The sequence below is a fragment of the Leptinotarsa decemlineata genome, unplaced genomic scaffold (genome assembly GCF_025532065.1).
Source record: "Leptinotarsa decemlineata unplaced genomic scaffold, Ldec_3_MD MMD2_tig00000505_RagTag_RagTag, whole genome shotgun sequence".
NCBI lineage: Eukaryota > Metazoa > Arthropoda > Insecta > Coleoptera > Chrysomelidae > Leptinotarsa > Leptinotarsa decemlineata.
This window is the reverse complement of record NW_027412549.1, coordinates 15,738,129-15,759,950: the sequence shown is the minus strand read 5'-3', so window position 1 is coordinate 15,759,950 and position 21,822 is coordinate 15,738,129. Positions and strand designations below refer to the sequence as shown.

At 35.5% G+C, this 21,822-nt stretch overlaps 1 protein-coding gene across 1 annotated transcript in view; it reads right to left on the bottom strand.

The window, feature by feature from the left end:
• The window catches only part of LOC111507443 (whirlin), a 132,986-nt gene that overhangs the window by 25,681 nt on the left and 85,483 nt on the right, over positions 1–21,822 (bottom strand). Inside the window, exons 4-5 of the mRNA XM_023162747.2 lie at positions 20,654–20,875; positions 355–480 (exon numbers count right to left, since the gene is read on the bottom strand). Coding sequence (XP_023018515.2) covers positions 355–480; positions 20,654–20,875 — 348 coding nt within the window. The remainder of the gene's footprint in view (positions 1–354; positions 481–20,653; positions 20,876–21,822) is intronic.

Here is a 21,822-nt window from a genome sequence, read left to right as displayed (position 1 = left end):
TATTTTTTCATTTATTTTCTTCAATAAAGAGTCTTGTCCTGTCACATGATATAAATACAAGTGCAATATGTTTCAAATTCCTGGAAAATTTCTCTCCTTCAACATATCTTCAGTTCCTCCCACCATTGATTTTTTGAAGGAACAAGTTACAGAACATTCATGTTTCTCAAAATGGGATGATTCAAATATTGGGGAGATCATTTCGAAGACATGGGGTTTCTTTTTCAAACTTACAGATGACACGATATAAAATACATGGATTCAATCATCCCTTTCAACTATTCCGAGCAACACTTCGTCTCATCCCTTGAATACGTTTTACAGATTGATTCCATTGACATTCAAATAGCTTACCATAAGACCAGCTCTGTCCGCCACAGAATCCTTGTCGACTCCGGTGATGAAAATCCCCAGATTGTATTCCACGCCCCCTCTTATCATGAGACCCAAGCTTTGGCCAGGCTCTATGCAGAGATCCACCTGAAAGAGATGAAATGATGTTGATAAATCCGAGCAATGGTACAGATGCAATACAATGGAGTAGCGAAAGAGCTGACAATAGAGGACGAAAATTACATGTTTTGTGACCTCAGGAAGGTTTGAGAGGCAGTGATTTTATTTTCACAAGGATTGTTGCGAAATTGTGATGGAATTTGATATAGATATGTTTATTGAAAAATAAATATTTATATAAAAAGTTTACAGTGATGTGAGGTACAAACTACTATAATAATAATATAAAGAATAATATAATATAATATAAAGAAGAATATTGAATTATATTCAGTAAGAAGCCATCCTCTTTTAATGTAGTGACGTTCTTTCCAATATGGCCATCCTCACTAACTGTTGAGATGTATTATAATAATTTTAATATTGTACTATCATCATACAAATTTTATAGGTTTTCTTTGAAGATGATAATGAATTTTATCGAAGTATTGGAATAACTTGTGTTATAAGAGTACACTTCCGTTCTGCTAATCACCCAAAGATATTTTCCAAGTTTTCTTCTTAACTAGTCAGCAAAAACTGTACTTGAACTATTCTGATCATTCCTATATTGATTTCAATTTAAGAGCCACCGGTAGACAGCTGTTTCAGCCTATTGGGCATCGTCAGTACCGGGCAGGCGGTCTTCGATTGAAGACAAAATGTGAATAACCAAGAAAACTACTTTTCTTGGTTATTACCAGAGAAGTGTAAAAATCAATGATATTCTAGTTTATGTGGTAGGGAAAAGGGTCGATAATGAATTAATAATAACATAGAAGTGTTGAGAATATAATAAATCATAAATTATGAATAAGTTGAAAGGTGGTGTTTAAAACAAGTCATACACTACAGAGCCTTTTTCAGAAATCCAAAGGAGGAAGTCGAGAATTTGGAAAAGACTGAAATTTACGTAATCGAATATGAGGACTGCGATGCAAAATAATATGGACAGACTGAAAGATCTATTAAAGTATATAAGAAACACTTAATACGCCTAAAATATGTAAGATCAGAAAAATCAGCAGTCGCTCATCATATTTTTCAACAAAACTATTCAATAGACTTTAGTTCATTAGGATTAGTTGAACAAGTTAACAACAACAGGCATATAGATGCCTATGAGAGTGTAGAAATCAGTAAACATAGTAATATTATGAATAACGATGGTGGACCAATACTTAATAGTATACTATACAAGGTGTAACTAAATGAGTGTAAAACATTTGAGGAGGTGATTTCTCATCGTGAAAAAGATAGGATCTTTCATATCCCTTGTTAAGATACAGCCCTTTAAAGGGGGTACATAAAATTTGTATAACAATTTTTTTCACAAGCACTGAAAAAGTTACAATATTGAAATTAACCTGACGTTTTGTACTACCAAAAAGACACTTAGCCAGAAATTTATTTGGTTTACATGGTTTACAACCATGGGGGTTGTAAGGGGTGGAAAACGCAACCCCAAAATTTTATTTTCAATGTAACTTTCTGTCTTATTATTTGTTTACGATAGTCTGTTTCATTCTAAACAAAAAATGTCTCTTGGGTTTTTTGGCCAAAATGAACCAGTTCGCAGCAAAAAATTATTTTAGGAACAACTACTGAGATACATCGTCATAAATGCGAAAATACGAAACTGATCTATCTAGTAGGTCGCTATTAGCGATAGTGACAATTAAGTTAGTATAACACTGTCAGTTTGTGAATTTTCGAAATTGAATTGATACTAATTGTGTGTTGTTGTTCTGTTCTTAATTTGTTACTTTAATAATTCACTTGTTAATAAAATAGCATATACAAATGAGGAAATGGCTGATATGCATTACGTTTACGTTCTGTCGCAGGGGAATGGGTTAGAAGCTTCTAGAAGATATGCTGAATGTATGCTGATATGTCTCCCGACAGTCTCTGCATATGATGATTCAAATAACAGTGACCTGTAAGAAGGCCTGATAGACATCGTAGTACATCCCTATTGAAGTCCAACAACTGTTTGGACTACAATAGGGATGGAGTGAGCCAATCCTGGAAGATTCTTGTAACAGTTCATTTATGAGATACTGGGACAACCTGTATGTAGATTTCGATAGTTCAATTGAAATGGCGTGCAGGTGGAGAGAGGACGATTGAAGCGAGTGCGAGGCTTGAGTGAACAAACATCGAGCATAGAAAGGGTCGGTGCTGCTCGATAAAATAAATTTTACACTTAGTGTACCTATTTAACTTCAAAGGCCTAAAAAGAAGCTAAGGTAAATCATTCAAGAGATTACAATTTCTAGTTTTTGTGGTAGATTTGCAGAAACGATGTTCTCGTTTCAGGCCTAAAAGAAGGAATAAAATCAAGAAGAATCAGATTCAGTTGAGTTGACGTTAATTTCAATCAATTCAACTTTATCCAGCAAATTTGGCTTCATCTATATCTTGATCGTTCACTGCCTGCTACGTCGTTGTCCGATTGTCTACCTTGAGAGCCGATGTTCATTTGATAAGAAATTCGATGCGAGTTACACCACTAACTAGCGGGGTTGAGGACAATTTTCTTAAGTAATTTCGGTCTGGTCGTGTCTGCAATTTTAGGAAGACTCGTGGAATTTCATCCCTTCCGGATATATAAGTACGTGAAAACCTACTTCTTGAGACAGAGTGAGTACCTACATTCTCCTTCAATGTCAAGTGGACTATTGAAATAAAGAAGCTATGCGTTTTATTTATTATTGTTACCGAATGATTATTTATTGATCGTTTAAACTTGTAAATGCTTTCCCTCCAATATTGTTCTTGTATACCTATTTGTGATTTAATCGACAGCTGTTGATTGAACAATTCCTATTGATTAAAAGTATTGGGTTATAATTATTATGAACTTTTGATGTTCATATATCTATTCATGTTTCATGTGAATTTATTTTCCTGCTACTTGTTTGCTAATTCAGTTATATTTCATAGTTAAGAGAATAGCAAACCTCTTGGCAAGTTATCATATTTTTATTGATTAATTATATATATATATATATATATATATATATATATATATATATATATATATATATATATATATATATATATATATATATATATATATATATTCATATATCTTCATTTATTTTGTTTGAATCCCCATTCCTCGTCAATTTATATAATTATATTTATTGGCTGGCGCCCTCTCAGCTTACTAAAGAACATCTTGAATTTTCAATCAGATCTCAAGAGTTCGAATCCACGCCTTGGTTGTGACGCAGAAATTTCGTTTTTCAAGTAAGTACGCCACATTCTGCCAGAAGTCAATACATCTTCTTACCATCCAGGTGTTCAATGTTTGTGTGGCAAAGCCTGGAGCGATACCAATGACAGGTTCTGGTCCTATGGAGCTGCTTGTAGCACCCTCCTTTGCAAGGCAGTCAGTAGTTTCATTGCCTTCCAAGCCAGTATGGCCAGGAATTCAGACCAGAGACAATCCGTTTAGTCTTCCTATCGAGGAAAGTCGTTTTTGGTCATTTGCTACCAATTGAGACATTGCTCGGTAGGAACCAAGAGCTTCCAAAGCCGCTTGACTGTCCGAGAATATTTTTATTGACCTGTGTAATAACGGCCATTGCGAGAGTAACATTAAACATTATTTTATTCATTGAGATCGAGGTCGATCACCCGTTTCTTCGGTGTCGATATTTTTCCATTTGAAAAAGCGCTGAATTACTTTATGACTGTCGGACCTTCGAGCTTCGTTGTGGTCATGTTAAAATTTACTCAGACTAAACAAATAAATATATCGCACCCTGGCTATGATCACACACTTGGGAAGGTTGAAAAAACGCTGATATGAGGTTTTTGTGGTAGCGCCGTCAGACGCGAGGGCTTGGGAGTTTCTTGCAAGACAGAGAAAGGTCGGTCACCGGACCCCGTCGAGACCAGACCGGGGGTCTCATCCCTCAGCCTTCGAGACTGAGGAAAGTGGCCTAAATCGGCGGAGTTATTTTGTTTGTAAGCGGGTGGTGCGAAATTTAAGAAAAATCCGTGTAGTTGAATTATGAACCGGTAATGGGTACAGGGGAGTTCGAAATTAAAGTGTTGGTGTTGAAAACATACCGGATCAACGGAACCGATGGTTGACCATGAACCACCCAAAGAGGCCTTATGTGAGTGTTCGTTATTTTTTTGTACTAACCAGTTGATATTTAGAGAGAGTTCACATAATATTTTATCTGAGTCCACTTCTTATTTGCAGAAAGTTACAAATTGTGGGGTTTCTAGCGCTGATTGTTTAGATAAAGTTGTTGATATAATTACAAAAAAGGGCGAAAATTTGAAGCTATACACCACTCTCCCTGAAGTAAAAGTGAAACTAAGAGTATTTTGTACCGAGTTGGCGCATTTGTAATTATTAAATAGGTTAGATTAATAGTAAATATCATGGTAAAATTGGCGGCATTTCCTTTGTTCTAATTCTTTCATTTTATAGAATTCAACATTTTCCTTTCATATAATATTTTACACGTTGTTTTTATTTTGTCCACGGAGTCATTTTTCTACTTATTATACTTCATATTTGAAACCTTTGGACTTTCATTTTCTTTTGGACTGAGAAAAATACCATCCCAGTAGAGTAAGATGAAGTTAAGAAAACAAAAACAAATGAGAGACCTTTTGTCAATCTATCGAGAAAACAATAGTGAGTGAAAAGCATTTTAACTAACATTAAAACTCAGTTCTGAAACCACATAATGAGAGAGTAAGTATTCCAAATGATCAGATTTCAAAAAGACCGGCCTTCGTGCGATCGGCACGAACCCTACAGCTTTTTCGGACCTGCCTTAATATTCAAAATTTGATGCGGAGAAATCTGCATCTGGTGACAGCGCTGCTAAAATTCAATTCAAAAAAATAAATAAATGAGAAAGGAGCAAGAAAGCTCCTTCTATTACACTTTTGTATTGTTACGTTTCAATTTAGCACTAGATCAAAACTGCTTCTATGTGACCTTTCAAAACACTACCATACCTTTTAAGATCTTTATTCAGAGGATGTTAACAATGTAATTCAGTTACAAGTTAATTTTATTCATTTAACATCATAGTAATGGGAATCTTCCGTTCCATAGAAAACCATGCCTGAAATGTACAAGAATATATGTATGCTCCCTGACTAACTGCCGTGACCAGTACTTACCAATCACTTCGCATTCGACGTTGGAAATCCGAAATTCTTCGCTAGGTTGAAATAGTTGTAATTGTATGTTTCTCAGTTTTCTTCACCTATCATTTTTCAGCCGTTGTCTGCCTTATTCTCTGTACCTTTCCAAGAATATTTATTGCATAGATTGTTGTTGTTATTGCATCACTTCCAGAAGGTTTACTTACATATTAGAGCCATATCGCCTGGAAAACAATATTAGTTAACTCTGGGTTTTTGAATACTGTTTGATATTTCGGTAAATATTCTGCATAATATGAATGTTCAAATATTCGTACTGAATGGGAAAGATGTGACGACTTACCTTATATATTTCTATTCCATAGCATGAATAAGGATCGGTAAATAGGTTGGAGTCAATATTTTTGTAAACATTCAATAACAAGGTTGAGAGACAGCTGTTGGTTGACATCTGCCGAACTTTCGTAGTGTCGTTCCGAAGACCTACACCGAACTAGTTCTACAGTTGTTCACGGATGAGGGATTGATCGCTTACTCAAATTGTCGAGGGTTGTTTAGGGTTGCATTGCTTTGAGAAGGAGTTTTGATGGGTCATGGACTTGATAATGTTTCGAGTGGCTGTGGAGGAATTGATAGATTTATAATGTTGTGCACAGCGCCCCCTTGGTGCTTGTAGCGTAGATTGGACCCACTGTGCAACAACTGGATAGCTGTCAGATGTGGCAGTCTCTTGGATTTCGGGGGTGACCTTCGTTGAGCTTGGTTGAGAGTTCAAGTGTACCATCAGACTGATTTGTAGGATATATATGGTTGTATTTGTGCCATCCTTCACGGGGATTATTTCTACAAGTCAGGATTGTATAGTGGAAGACTGATTGGTCATTTTGGTGTGGATATTTGCAGTCTGAAACTCTTTTGAGGATTTGTGGTGGTTACCGAACTCATTGTGCCAGGTGGAAGGATTTCCGAATACAGATTCATAAGAAACAGAAGGCCCTTAGTCACTCATCAAGTCCCAGTAGGACTTCCGTGCAGAGCACCGCACACGAAGAAACGTATAGAAAACCCCTTGGCCAGGGGTTTTTATTTTTTTTCTGGGGTGTAGAACACCTTGTTGACAAACTTCCCGGACTGGGAGGTGTTCAGCTACCTTCGGTGATCCATTACTGGTCCATCCTTTTGAGCCTACAGGGTGATTTATCTTGGTGGTGCTACAGGGTGATCCATTTCCACCGTACTTTAAGGTGATCCACACCCATCGAACTACGGGGTAGCCTAACACCATATACCGGGTGGCCCAAAAGGAGCACGCAAGTTATACTTGGTTTATTTGAATATTTGTGTATTACTGAGTTATTTGAATAATTGTTTGCCCTTCTGTTTACTGATACCTGTTTGATATAGTGTTTGTTTATCGTTTATTGATATAGTGTTTATTTATTGATACCTGATTGATATGGTGATTCATTTGTGAAACGGAAATTGAGGTACTTCCTTCCTTTTACAATTGCTTGTTGACACCGATGCGCCTACGCCTGAGCTCACGCGACGCAAACGAGATTGTCTTACCTTCCATAGTAGTATTTACGATTTCGCCCACACCTACTCAATTTTCGTGGTAGTTTTACTTGACACATTGTAGTTTCTCTCAAGCGTCGTTACTACCATAATTCATGGCTGATTGAATTTGTGGTTATATACACCGCGCTCAAGGACCTCTGTATTGACATTTGAATATCGCGTAGTAGTTGAATATCGCATTGTTGTTTTATAAGCGTTGTCGGTTAATCCATGTAAGTTAGGATTGCTGAATAAATCATATTGGGGATATTTATCTTTTATTTCCAATATCAATTGGTAAGTTATTGATATTGTAAGTTACTTAGGGTATCTGGAGGATTAAATTTACCTGGCGCCCATTAAGATCTATTTGAAATTTGCTAAGTTGGTTAATCCACTCCCGTCTCCACTGTTTAGCTTGGCCGCGGATACCCATCTGTCTTATTTGTTACCGACAGATGATTTAGTCTCCTCTTGTAGTTTGTGGGGTGACAGTATGAGGTTGGCTTTATCCAATCTCCCCGCACACAATTCAATAGCGTAAATTTCCGCTTGAAATACAGTCGCATAAGTTCCTGGGCATGTGCCGGACATGGAACCTCAACGTCAGATTCCTGTCAAGGGTGACTCCCAGGTATCTTGCTTCGTTGGTCCACGGAATCTCTTATCCGTTAGAGATGATGTTTCCTCCGGGTGAAGAGTATCGATATACACCAACCCCGTTTCATATGGACAGGCGCTTACTGCGTGCCGTGCGCCCGTGCGGAGCGTTACAGCCGTGTCGCAAGTGGCTCTTTGCACCTCCTATCACCCGGCGCCCTGGTGCACCGCACCTCTCAGGTAAAGCCGCCTCTGCATGCAATATTAATGGAGCATCCTGACAGCACCCATTGTACCAATTTTCGCGAACATTGTTACCGTCATGTGTGCGCAATGATCATAAATCTTCAATAGAGGATCCTATCGCGTCGTCACGTAAATTGCCCTATTTATGTATAGTGAGATTTCCCTCGCAAATTGTGTGAAGGCGGTTTTCCCAGCCGCCTTCCGCATTCTTCATGCGTTATTTGTCGAATGATCGATGCTTGTGAACGTCTATCTGACTACTCGATGTGCAGAATGATATTTTAAGCACTACCGAGTGTCTGATGGAATTGTTATTGATAACAGTGGAAGAAAACAGTGTAGTTCTATACAATACACTATACGGAAGTGGCGGAAAATTCAGTCAACGTTCTATAGATATCAATAGATGTCAATTGGGGTTAATACCGTTATAATGAATGTGTAACGAATTGCTGTCGATTTGTATGATTTTCTTTGAGTTTGTGCGCGCTAATCTCAAAAACAGCTCAACCGATTTAGATGCGGTCTCCACCAATTTATTGTAGTGAGCCTCACTCAATATTTTTCTTTCATTTATTTCAATCACTGTATTAATGAATAAGTTGTCACTTTGAAAAATTACGTTGAAAAGTTAATGGACCCCCCCATTAAATCCCATTCTGGCAGACATTTTCATGGACACACTAGAAAACACCCGCATTCTTAATACCCCCCTTGCACAGAAACACATTGTGGTTTGATTCAGATATAGTGTAGTTCATATGTACTTTTTTTTTGTAACATTTTTCAGCCCTGTCCAAAAATTACGACCAAGGTATCATTCGATTCGTATTTTTGCCTAGAAAGTTTAGGTAAAGGTCCGAAAACGCGACGATAAAAATTACAAACGTTATAAAGAATTAAGTGAAAAAAATGGAGCTTTAGAAAAAAAAAAGGTTCCTTAATTTTAATATTTAGTTGCAAAAAACGATTGTTAATTAACAAACGCAGTTTTTAGCAACAAAGAATTTTTTTAGGAAACCATTTTTTTTAATCAGATTTTTCTCCATTAACATACTGCAAAAAAAAAATTCGAATTGCTTATAAACAATGTATTTGTTTATAATAAATTCATTAACAATAGCTGTAAAAAATTAAAAAAATATATTATCAATCAGTTTTTAGCCATGAGACATTGAAACAATAAAAAATTAGAAAAAAAAATGTTGTAATGTATTTTTTATCAAATTATAATTTTCAATTGTCAATAAAAAATAGAAAATAATTTTTTTATTTTGGCAACGGTAATCTATTTTTTTGCCTATTAAGGATAACTTCACCAAAGGAAAAAAATTCCAGAGTTTCAGTTTAATAATTAAAGGGATTTTTATATTAACTTTCAATTCAGAAAAAGTTATTAATTAACAAATTTATAATTAACGTTAAAATTGGGATAAAAAATTTTTGACTGCGCATTATTGTTTATTGATGTATCCCAACATTACACGAATTTTTTGATTCCTTAATATTTACATTTAATATGTTTAAATAATTTTTTTTGTTTTTATGTCAGAGTGACGAAAGGCGCGCGGAAGCCAGACTACCCGCTTTTGGCTCTATTTTCAGGGCTGTGTAAAAATTATAAATAATCGAGATACAGTTTCGGGAGTCGGGACGTTTTTTACGCAAATTCATTGATCTTTTCAAATCTTTTTTTAAATTTCCAAAATTTTGAAAATTTTCCGATATATGAAGAAAAAACTAAAGCCTCATTTTTTTTCACTTAATTGTTTATAACTTTTGTAATTTTTATCGGCGCGTTTTCGGACCATTCCTTAAACTTTCTAGGCAAAAATACGAATCAAATGACACCTTGGTCGTAATTTTTGGACAGGGCTGAAAAATGTCACCAAAAAGAGCTAAATCGAGTACATGTGAACCAGACTATAAGTATTACGAAACTTACTATTCGGCCACTGAGAAACATTTCTAGTAGAATGAGCAGGACATCAGTCATGTTGGAACCATAATTTTTGGCGTTCTTCTAATACCATATCATCCAAAAACTCTCCTATTTCAGTTTCCAAACTGTCACCATTCCAATTCTCGCAAAAAAAACGGACCTAGTCATTTATCATTTAATATACCATACCAAACGTTTGTTTTCTGATAGTATTGACTTTTGTTGTCAATAATAAAATTTGGGTTGATATCTGACCACCATCTACAATTTTGTGATGATAGAACCCCATTTGTTGTAAAAGTAGATTCATCTCCAAATAGAATACATCGATGAAAATCTCGTTGTTCTTCTATTTCACTCTGAATCCACATGGAAAAATCATATCTCAAATCATAGTCTCTTTCTTGAAAAGTACAAATGAATGTAGGTTTATAAGCATGGTACTTATGTTTCTTGAGAATACGCTTCACAGGGGTTTTTTTATGCCGGTATAATCACTAATGTCTTGGGTGGACCTTCTAGGATTTTCTACTACTGCTTGAAGTACGTCAAGCTGGTTTTCTTCTGTGCATACAGGTTTCATACGCTCCGTATTATGTTTTTATTCTGGTGAGCCGGTCTGTTTGAAATTCTTTAAAATTTTACTCACCCTTGAATAGCAAATTTGTTTGTCTGGATGCCGCTCATTGAAAATATTTGCAGCTTCGCGCATTGTTTTATAACCATCACCACAGATTAAAACTATTTCTGCCTTTTCAGTTAACGTTAATAATACTGAGCGAGGCATTTTTAATTGAGGACAAATATGAAAACGTTTTACAGGCAAGTTTTAAGAAGCCACACTATCAAACTACAGTATTGTTTTAGGGCGTGCATGTTTTTTGTTCATGGCTTTCCGCGATAGATTTTGGATTGTTTTTTAATATCTGTTCTAGTTGAGGCATTGTTGTCAGAATAAAAGAAATTTTATACTTTCATTGACAGTTTATTCATATGAACATTATACTTAGTAAAGTATTTGCCTCGTTAAAAAAAGTGTTTGTTTAACCCTAGAGTTTTGTTAAATATCGTTGCAACAAACATGAAGTTGACGGTCACCTAAATACAATACAAATCCAAGTAAATTTTACAAATACACTTTAATTTGATAAAAAATACTCCAAACTGATTCGATTGTGGCTACTTCAAATACATATTGAATCAAAATAGTAAAAATATGTATCATACGGGGGTAACTCAAAATTTTCCAAAAGAAACAAAAATCGAATAGCAGGCCATGACTTCGTATCTGAACATAACTTTTAATTCAAAGCAATTTTTCTCTTCAACATATTTCTATATTTTTTGAAATAAGGGTACTTTACTCTTGAACGAACTTTATATTTTTTGGCCTATCCTGTATGGTGTTTCTCATAAAGCCATTTCAGACACACTTAGTATAGTTTTGGAACATGCACCAACTTTTGTCAAGAATAAAATTGTCTGAGAAATCAATAATAAAAAAGTTTCCCATTTGTTGCACACTTAGTGGACTACACTGTATGAATGAATTTCAGTTATTTCAAAATATATTTTCTCCAGTAATATCTCAGTTTACACATTTTACAACTACAAAACTGCTGATTTCAAAGTAAATCCGTCACTATGACATATCCCCTCATTCGCGATCATGTCAGACGTACATTCATCATCATTTGCAGTGAGCAGAGATTTTATTACAAATTCCCGTAGTGTGTGACAGCAGCGATTCTCTGAAAAATGCCCTGAAATCGTGCGTTTGGGTATTATCTGAACCCAATTTCCACACGACCGCATACACTCCACGCTTCACTATTCCGCTTTTATGAAGCATTCCACAAGAGGTGGTAATCATTGGAGCTCACTCTGCCAGTACGAATAATCACTATCAACCCTTACAATACCACCCCATGCTACCGTGCTGACCTTATCGTTTGAGCGGAGGGCTGCAATGTTGTGAACACCAGGAGTGACTTTGATGTTACAGTAAACAAGTAGGAATGCTGGTGAATCTTAAAAGGGACAAATAGGATTTTTGATCTACATGCCCAAAAGATTGATAGACATTAAATCAAAAGTACGTAAGGCTTCAATGTGGATTGAAGAACAAATCATAATTCAAGCAAATTTATTAAAAACAAGAAACACACAATTTCATTGTCGAATAGATCAGGATTTTATAAGTTGACTTCTAGTTCTTGTCCAAAACCCTATATTGGTCAAACGGGGAGAACTTTTACCCAAAGAATTAAAGATCATGAAAATTGTTTTTTTAATGGGGAGACCAATTCAACATTTGCAAACAATCTTTCAGCAGGAGAACGTGAGGCCAATAACGATTATGAAGTGCTATATTCAAGAGAGAAAAGTTTGAAACTCAATCTTTTAGAATGTTTAGAAATAAATAGATTCAAGAATTCAGGTCATTTATTGAATAACCGAATAGAATCAAATGACTCCCTCGTTACTGAATTTTTTTTTTGAAATGTGGAAAAATTAACTGATACACGAACTCAGGTGATTTCATTCATTATACAGGGTGTAACATAAGTACGTTAAAATATTCAAGTGACGTATTCCTGAGACAATTTTAAGAAAAAAAGTTTATATGAACTTGTGTCCGAAAATGCTTCGTTTCGGAGATACGGGGTGTTGGAATTGAATTTTTTGTTTGCTTTTTGAAAATAACTCTTGCAAAAAATAAGTTATTTGCACGAAATTCGGTACCCGGGGTTTTTTGACGTATGAAATTATAATTTCGTATTGATTTTCATATAACATTTGAGGGCGCTGCGTACGCTGTCATTATTTATGTAGATAGTTTGCGAAATTTGAAAATTCAGCCTATTTTTCAACAGTATATACAGTGTGAACCATTTTTAATCGAAACACCCCCTGAAATTTGAAGTTGTTTAAACGATTTTATTTATTTTTTTTTAAATGTCGAGTACTAAAAGGTCTACTTTGGGACAAAATTTGAAATGTTTATTAAAGTTTCAGGGCATACTACGATATTTTTTCTTAGTCGTAAATCGGGATTTTTTATTAGCGATTTTTTTATTGAAAAAATCACTACGCCACTAGATTCAGAGTGCCTCTAAACAAGTGTGACCAAAATTTCATGAAAAAATATTCATTATTAACAAAGTTATGAGAACTCAAAAATTCGAAAACTCACACAGCTAACAGTCACAATATATATTTTTTTATGATTTCAACAATAGAGTGCCTATTTAGAGGCACTCTGAATCCAGTGGCGTAGTGATTTTTTCAATAAAAAATCGCTAATAAAAAATCCCGATTTTCGACTAAGAAAAAATATGGTAGTATGCCCTGAAACTTTAATAAACATTTCAAATTTTGTCCCAAAGTAGACCTTTTAGTACTTGACATTTAAAAAAAAATATATTAAAATCGATTTACAACTTCAAATTTTAGGGGGGTGTTTCCATTAAAAATGGGTCACACTGTATATTCAGTGAAAACCAAAAGAACAAATATAAAATTAAGTACCAACATTATGGTAAAATATTACGTATCTATAGTAGACATGTTATCTTTAATTGAAGCGAATGAATCATCCCTATTATGAGATGTCATGAAAATATAATGGCAAAAGGAGCCAGAAGTTTGTAGACGAAAACAACTGTTCAAATGTCTCGCCAAATAATAGCTTTGCGGAGCCACCATTATTTACGATGTTCTCCTTTCGAAGTTCGTTTTTGGGAACTGATAAAAACAGTATATCGTGTATCCAAACGGAGGTTACTGAACGACAATGCTGATGAAACTTAATTTGAACCACAGATTCAGGCCAAATGCGTACAGGATTCTCACATGTTTATGATTGTCTCATCGCTTCGACTGCTTGTGAAGATTGAAAAAATGGATTTCAACATGCAACTGACCTTCTAATTCAAATTAGTTAATTAGTCGATGTAGTTTTTGCCGAATATTGTGAAGCGTGTGATTGAGTTTCAGAAAAGTGATATTTTAGTTTCACTGTTGATAATTTGTTCACGAAAATCACAGATAATCAAATTTGCTTTCGGTGTTTGTTTCTGCAATCAGACGGATGAAAGTGGCTGAGACGTGCAAAACTTTTTTGTTATGAAAAATAATCTCAGAAAAGCTGTCTTTGCTAATAAGATTCCTCTTGGCTGGGATTAAATCAAATAGGTGAATGAATGTCATTACGATATTATCGATGACATAAGCAGATCAAGCTTATTCCGTGACATTCAAAATCATAATTCATGAATGAATTGTGTGTATTTTCTATAATGTTTACTTGGTACTGAAGAGCCTTAAGGCAAGTATCTTACGGCGAAACATCGATGTATACCAGTGAGGATGTAAGTGCAATTTGTTACCATTCATTTGAAGTAGAAACAATTTGAATAATATCTGATTTTACTCCACAATGAATGTTTGAAATACAAACTGAGTAGAGAAAAGTGTCTTCTGTGTAATTCAGTGTTCATATAGAAGTATTTGTTCCGAAAGAATTTTTTTCTTTCGTGTAATTCAATGTTTATAAGAAAGTAGCTATTTCAGGAGGACTTTCTTTCAGTTTGTGTCTGAAAGTTACTTCTTTGCATGATCTACACATCCATGTATGGAGTTAATTATTTTCAAATTGATCACTTCCTTCCTTTCTTTGGAAGATTCCCTCATCTTTTTTTGTATCAAGATGGAGTAGTAGAAAGCCAAAAACTTTCTTTCCCAAACAACAATAACTCTTCTTACTGTCAATCTAGAGGTAATAAGAATCGGCTAGACTTTCTTCAATGCAATATCAATCAAAACCTGATAGAATATTTGTGTACGCAAAATACATTAAATCAGATTATATTAAAATGTCAAAATTCAATTACCTTGTAGGCAATTTAGAAAATACATTAGCATTTGCAAAATTAAATACATTACATAGCACTATGATCTCATGTAAGGAATTAGAAAAGATAATGAGACGTCTATCTTCATGGTGACAGGATTCCTCAATTTAAGAGTTATATTTCATACGATCAGAAAATAAACTCATATTTGCTATACATTTTTCCATTTTCTCTCAAAACTCATTCGAAATGTTTCGCTTGTTCCCTATTCCAATGAATAACTCCACAACATTCTAAGTCACCCGTTCGTACTACTTGGAGAAAACCAACAACAGCACGAGGATGAGATGTGCCCTGTAATCGAGGACACACATATTTGCCACGATCATCGGGATCCACAAACAGACGATCGAAGGAACCGACAATCCAAACTGCCGCACTACCGGAGTCTACGTAGCCAACCCCATCATAGAAGCTCCAGTCAACACATAGTAGTAATCCCGGCTGCAAACAGCTGGAAATCTGCCAGAGTTATGAGTTCACACTCATAGGAGAACCCAGCCTTGTTGAAGTACCATTCAACTACGGAATCACAATCGGAGACTTCAAGTTATGGAACAAAAAATAAATTGTGAGAGGCCATCCTCTAACCATTCCGGAAATCGAAATAAACAAGATTAACCCTGAAGAGCTGCAACCCAGAAAAATTCACCTGAACACTATAGACCTAAAGAAAATTCATGAACTTAAAGACGATGCCCAGATAGTTCAAATATAAGGCACAAAATGAATTCACCTTGCAGTAGCCAGTTCTGCAAGCATCCTTATAACTCTCTCGTTGGTTGCTGCCGCTGTCTTCGCAATCTGGAAACTTTATAAGAGAAGGACGATCCCCATGAAAGAGGAAAGACCCGTTGATGCCGAATATACCGAAAACCAGCCAGTATTCCTCTTCCGCTGTTCCAGACGCGACTACATGGTAAGTCGACAAAACAAGAATTGAAAGGAAATGTCAATTGAATAATCAGGTATTTTTGTTGCCTTGGTTGAACTGTTAATGTTATATTCGACCAAAATGAATTCTTTTCGTATATTGCATACGTAACTTGTATCTTGGTGTACAGTACAGTGTAGTAATACACAGCCGCAGAATATCAAGGTTAATTCACAAGTGATTGATCCACCTTCTTCTTTTTCAGTGCGGTTAGTGGACTCAGGTCATTCTTGCCCCTCAAATATGAGTTACAGTCCTCGTAGTTCTGGTTCCCTTTCAGTGGAAGAGCTTCATGAAGCAAGCGCCGAATCGATCCCTCTACGAAACTCTTCTTCACTTGGAAGGATCGATCGCAGCTTGTGAAATGGTTCTTATGGAGATTCTGCGAAACGTGTTCTTCCTTACAAATCAGTAGAGAGTTGTCCTGAAAATCTAGAGAAGAAAATTGGATTGGATGATTAAGGAAACACTTGCTATATGAATAGCATTTTACAAGCGTTGTTCATGACGAAGAATTTCAAGAAGTTTTAATGATGAACGAGAACGGGAATGTTTCCTACTATTTATCAAACTCAAACACCTGTTCATGCAGCTGCAGTTTCGTAAGAAGGTATCATCTCTCCCTCCAACCGATTTCCTGGAGTCTTTGAAGTTCACTAGATACTCGTTAGGACAACAAGAGGATTGGAATTCTTGGGGTTCTTGTTGAATACTCTTCGTGAATAAAACGGGGCTAGTTGAACATTGGGGTAAGTTGGGCAATCAAAATACCTCCGAAACTATACACCGGACGCTAGCACGTCAAATGAAAGAAATGCGGGGGCGCGGGAGGGGAACAGATCACGCGACCGCTAGTGGCGAATTGACGATCGAGTAAGGCACGCGAGCGCTTTGTTTATTTTGCGAACAAAATGTAAAAAAGTCGTGTATGTGTAAATTTCTTCTGTACAGGTCAAATCTTATTCATTTTCAATCAAGTAAGTGCTAAAGTTTCATTAATTTCATGTATTTTTGATATCTATCATGGATTTTGTTTAAACTAATAAAGTTTTTTCATAACCTCATTTCAAATTCAAATTTTCGTGTTGAGGTATGTTGAGCAACTGTTGCTCAACCTACCCCGTGATTAAAAATAATAGTGACTTATATTTTTCTCTCGTTTTAGAATGCGGACGTATGAAAGGAAAACTTTAAGAGGTGTGTACTCAACTCAATATGTAAATGGATGGACATCTCAGTATTCGGACCGTTCAAAACATATTGCGCTTTTGCACAAGATTTATGGCTACGAAACAACTCAGGGTAGACTATAACCATTCACGATATCCCAAAAATAGTCGCTGATTCACTGCCTTTTGCTCAGACAAGTATAAATTTTATGAATGGTTTCGAAAAGACTGGCATCTTCCCATATAACCCCAACACCATCGTCTGTAACCGACCATCCAGATCCGGCATCTATTGACCTAGAAAGAGATCGTTAAGAACGAGCATGTCCACCACTCAACTTATTCACCTTGATCGCGTTCCGTCTACCTCTGCCAGTCAATGTGATCCTGAGCCCAATACGAACAATAAAGAAAATGAACAGTCCTAGAAAATGTTCAGCCATACTCAAAGGCAGCTCCAAGAAAAGTAAGTACAAGTATGCGAAGAATGAGAGAAGCTGCAACTCTCATGCACAGATACACCCGAGAAAAACGCGTTGCAAGAAGAACAAAATAAATCTAGTGAAAAAGTTAAGAAGCAAAAGAAGAAAATTAAAAAAAAAAATGTGAGTGTTAGTAAAAAATTACTTCAGTCAAGTGATGAAAGTGACAAAGATGAATGTATCTGCCTGGTTTGTAGCAAATTCTGGTCTGACAGCATATCAGGAGAGAAGTGGATCCAATGCGAAGATTGTAAAGAGTGGGCACATAAAAAATTTGTCCAAGTTACTGGCCTTCATTTCATTTGTATCAATTGCAATTCCGATGACGAGTATGATTAGTTTTAGTCATTATGGATATTTTTTCTGAATTTAATCTTTATTGAAAGTGGAAAGGATGAATCTATTTCAAAAATTAATCTTTAAATATGTTGCTTTTTTGTTGATTCTATTTTTATGCTCAATGCCTAAAAGAATATTATGTTTTGTTTTATTTTTTTCACTTAGAAATTAATAAAGTAACAGTTAATTATCAAATACAATTTTTATTTCATGTCTAGAAACTTTAGTTAGACTGAAATCTCTAACTGCTCAATTCGCCTCATACCCTTGCTCAACTTACCTCACCCATGGGGTAAGTTAAGCATACTTGACTTTCTTCGTTTAAACAGCTGTAACTTTTGAACTTGATTAATTAGAAATAAATTACTATGGACTTTTTTGTAGAAGAATGAATCAGTAATCCATCGGTATGCCACATAAACTATTGATACTTATTGTTGAGGAACTATAATCACTTGAGTAGAAAATTGCTCAACTAGCCCCGCCCTACCTTACTCCAGTCTGCTCTGGATTGAATGATTACGTACAGTCCAACTCGTCTTGTGATTGTAAATCTTTTGCTGGAAAAATTCCACTTGTTTACTTTGTAGTAAATGTTCTAGAAGTAGTGAAAACTTATGTGAATTTCTGGAACTTCATCTAGCTTTTCCTAATATGACTAATAACCAGTCCATGCAAAGCTTATTGTTAAATCATCTGAAAATGGAATTTTTAACAGGTGATGATCGACTGTAGTGCTGAACATACGCCAAACTGATGAATCGAAGAGGTTTTGTATTAAAGTGTATACTTTTTAAAATTCTTGCAAAGCGCTTTCGACTTTCGTAATCACCAGTGCTCACGTGAAAGTAAGTGATCTAGTTGAAAAGGGAATTTAGTGATAATTGAAGTTGTAAAATTTTTTAAGGTTAAGAAATTTGGAAAAATTGTTTGAGATTACTTACTTGTCAGGCAACAGGAAGTATCAAAATAAGTAAATTGCACATTTGTAATATTTGACTTATATCAAACAAAATAGGCTTATAGCCAAGAAAATACATTTTTGGATTGAGGCCATGTGGTTCGGTCAAAGTATCATATGAAGAAGGACAACTTGAGACAGAATGTGTCAAGTGTCATGTAAAAATAATGGTACCAACTTGAGGAGTGATCCATTATGGATTTGATTGAATATGTAGAAGAAAAATATTGAATAAATTATATTAATAAACTGTGATTAATTGATAATTCATAATCCTCTTATGAAGGGGAAGGAAATCTCTGTTTGAGTTTACTTGAGTATTCAAACAATGATCATTGTCGGAAAGTTCTTTAGAAATCTCCAACTCTTCAGACAAGTCAAGTCTAAGGACATTTTTATTATCTATTTTATGTTATATTTTGGAATTACTATTGGGACTAAAATTGTGATTGTGAAATTTTATGTGGTGGACAAAAGCAGATTTGTCAGGTTTTTTAAAATGTTCATTAATACGAGTGAAAAGAGGTCTACAGGTTCTACCAATGTAAGATGCCAAACAATCAGAACAGTCAAGCTTGTAGACTCCACTTCTGTGTAATTTGTTGATTTTGTCTTTATAATTTACTAAAAAGTTACTTAAGTTGTTTTGATATTTAAAAGAAATTTTTGTACCAGGTATGGTATTTTCTATAAATTTGGAAATAACCACATATTTTGATCAAAATAAGGTAAGGAAAAATATCTCACAGAAGGTGAATTAACTAAGGTGATAGAGTTGAAGGCCAATCTTCTATCTGATCTGAGTTTAAATTTACTAATTAATTTGTGAATAATGGATGGTTGATAACCAATGTTGGCAGCAATCTGTTTTAAAGTATTTAATTCTGAATTGAAATTGGAGGGACATAAGATTCACCTTCTTGGCTATAAGCCTATTTTGTTTTATATGAGTCAAATATTACAAATGTGCAATTTACTTATTTTGATACTTCCTGTTGCCTGACAAGTAAGTAATCTCAAACAATTTTTCCAAATTTCTTAACCTTAAAAAATTTTACAACTTCACTAAATTCCCTTTTCAACTAGATCACTTACTTTCAGGTGAGCACTGTTGATGACGAAAGTCGAAAGCGCTTTGCAAGAATTTTAAAAATTATACACTTTAATACAGAACCTCTTCGATTCATTAATTCAAATAAATGTATTCAGCTTTTCCAAATCTTTGTATGCGCCAAACTAACTGACTGTTATGAGGAAACAAGTATAGATGAGGCACCAGTCAATCTAATAATAACACTGATGATCTTCAAACAAGACTCAACCTCTAACGGAAGCAAGAAACTCTTTGGAAGATTCGAAATAGATGAACATTTCAATCTAGCAGACCACTATTATAATATTCATGCAGTCATTGTTCACTGTGGTTCTGGCGTTGAATTTGGTCATTATTACGCCTTGGTCAAAGTTGAAACGGACTGGTTTAAGTTTAACGATAGTCGTGTCACGAAGTGTTCTGGCGATGTATTGAATCTACTGGAGCCTCTGGAGACACCCTACATTTTGTTTTATAAGAGAGAGGACATTGTTAGATCAATATCTTCAGATGATGTGGTGCTGCAGGTTTCTCCGGGTTTTCCTGCAACTAAAAAAGCAAATGCGCCACTGGAATCAATGAAGTCGCCCCGGAGCGCCAATTCATTATTTTTATTGTTGTTTTTATTTAATTTTTATCGTTGTTTCAATAAAATATTTATATGTTCCATAAGTAATACTCTTGTCAAAAAAATTATAACAATTTTCAATTTGGTAGCGAGTCAAAAAATCATATCCAATAAAATTAAGAATCACTTGAAATACTCACTCTTCTTATATTCCTGTCTTTGCTCGAAGACCTCCAGCCGTATTTCTGTTGCGGCACCGGGCCACCCCTCGCGTATTCCGACGGCGGCGACACTGGTCTGCCGTGTCTGTCCATCCACGAACAAGTCTGTCGCATCTGCCATGGTGCGCCACCCCCAAGACTTCCTGCTGGCAGCGTCGGAGATCGAACTGTCATGCTCAGTTTCCTGCAGGACTTCAACATCTGGAAAGAATGATGACGATAATTACTTCTGGAATGTCTCTACTATATACGAGTTTCTTTAGAGGAGTAGACAAGTCGTCTTGGGAGGGAATTGCTGATTTCGTCTGGAGTTTTTTCGGTGACCTGAGACGGGGACTCCAGTAACTTAACGTTGATGTATTTCTGTTATCTAAGAGAGAATGGAGTGGAGATTGTGACTAGTTGGGAATCTACGAAATGGGTTAGTTGGTGGCTTTCGGGAATACGACTTCGGTAAAGTCAAACGTAAGATTCATCAATGTATGTACGAGGGTGATCTAGAAAGTTCAACGCGCGGTTGTTATGTAACAAGAGAAAAATCATTTCAGTAATGACGAAATTGATGAATTTGTTTTTCTCACTAATTTGTGTATGAAACAAAACAGAAGGGAACGGCTATGGGTAACGCCTTGTCTCCCTACCTAGCAAACCTGAGTAGACCTGAGCAAACCTGAGCAGATTCGAAATGGAAACTAAAGAAAAGTCAAGTATTTTCCTAGGATATGGCTAATGTATGTGGAATCGAATATTGGGGACTTTGTTTCCTTTTTAAATAATAAAATTCCATCAATAAAATTCACGTATGAGTTTGAAAATAAAGGACAACTTCCTTTTCTTGAAGTTTTCATAATAAGGAGCCAATATGGAGGGGTAGAATACGATGTGTTTAGAGAAGCACGTACAGGTATATTCCTGACAGTTCACAGCACTGCGGACAGCACATACGTGCCGGGTTGAATTTTCTAGCACATCCCCTCACACATGAGAGGTTCACAAAAGAAAACCGTACAATACAGGAAATAGCAGCAACTAACGGTTTCTCGAGGGGTATTCTAGATAACATAATAAGGAAGAAGAACTTTAGGTTAAGAATGACCGAAATCTCGACTTTCAACAAGGACAAAAACCAAGATAAATACAGGGTGTTC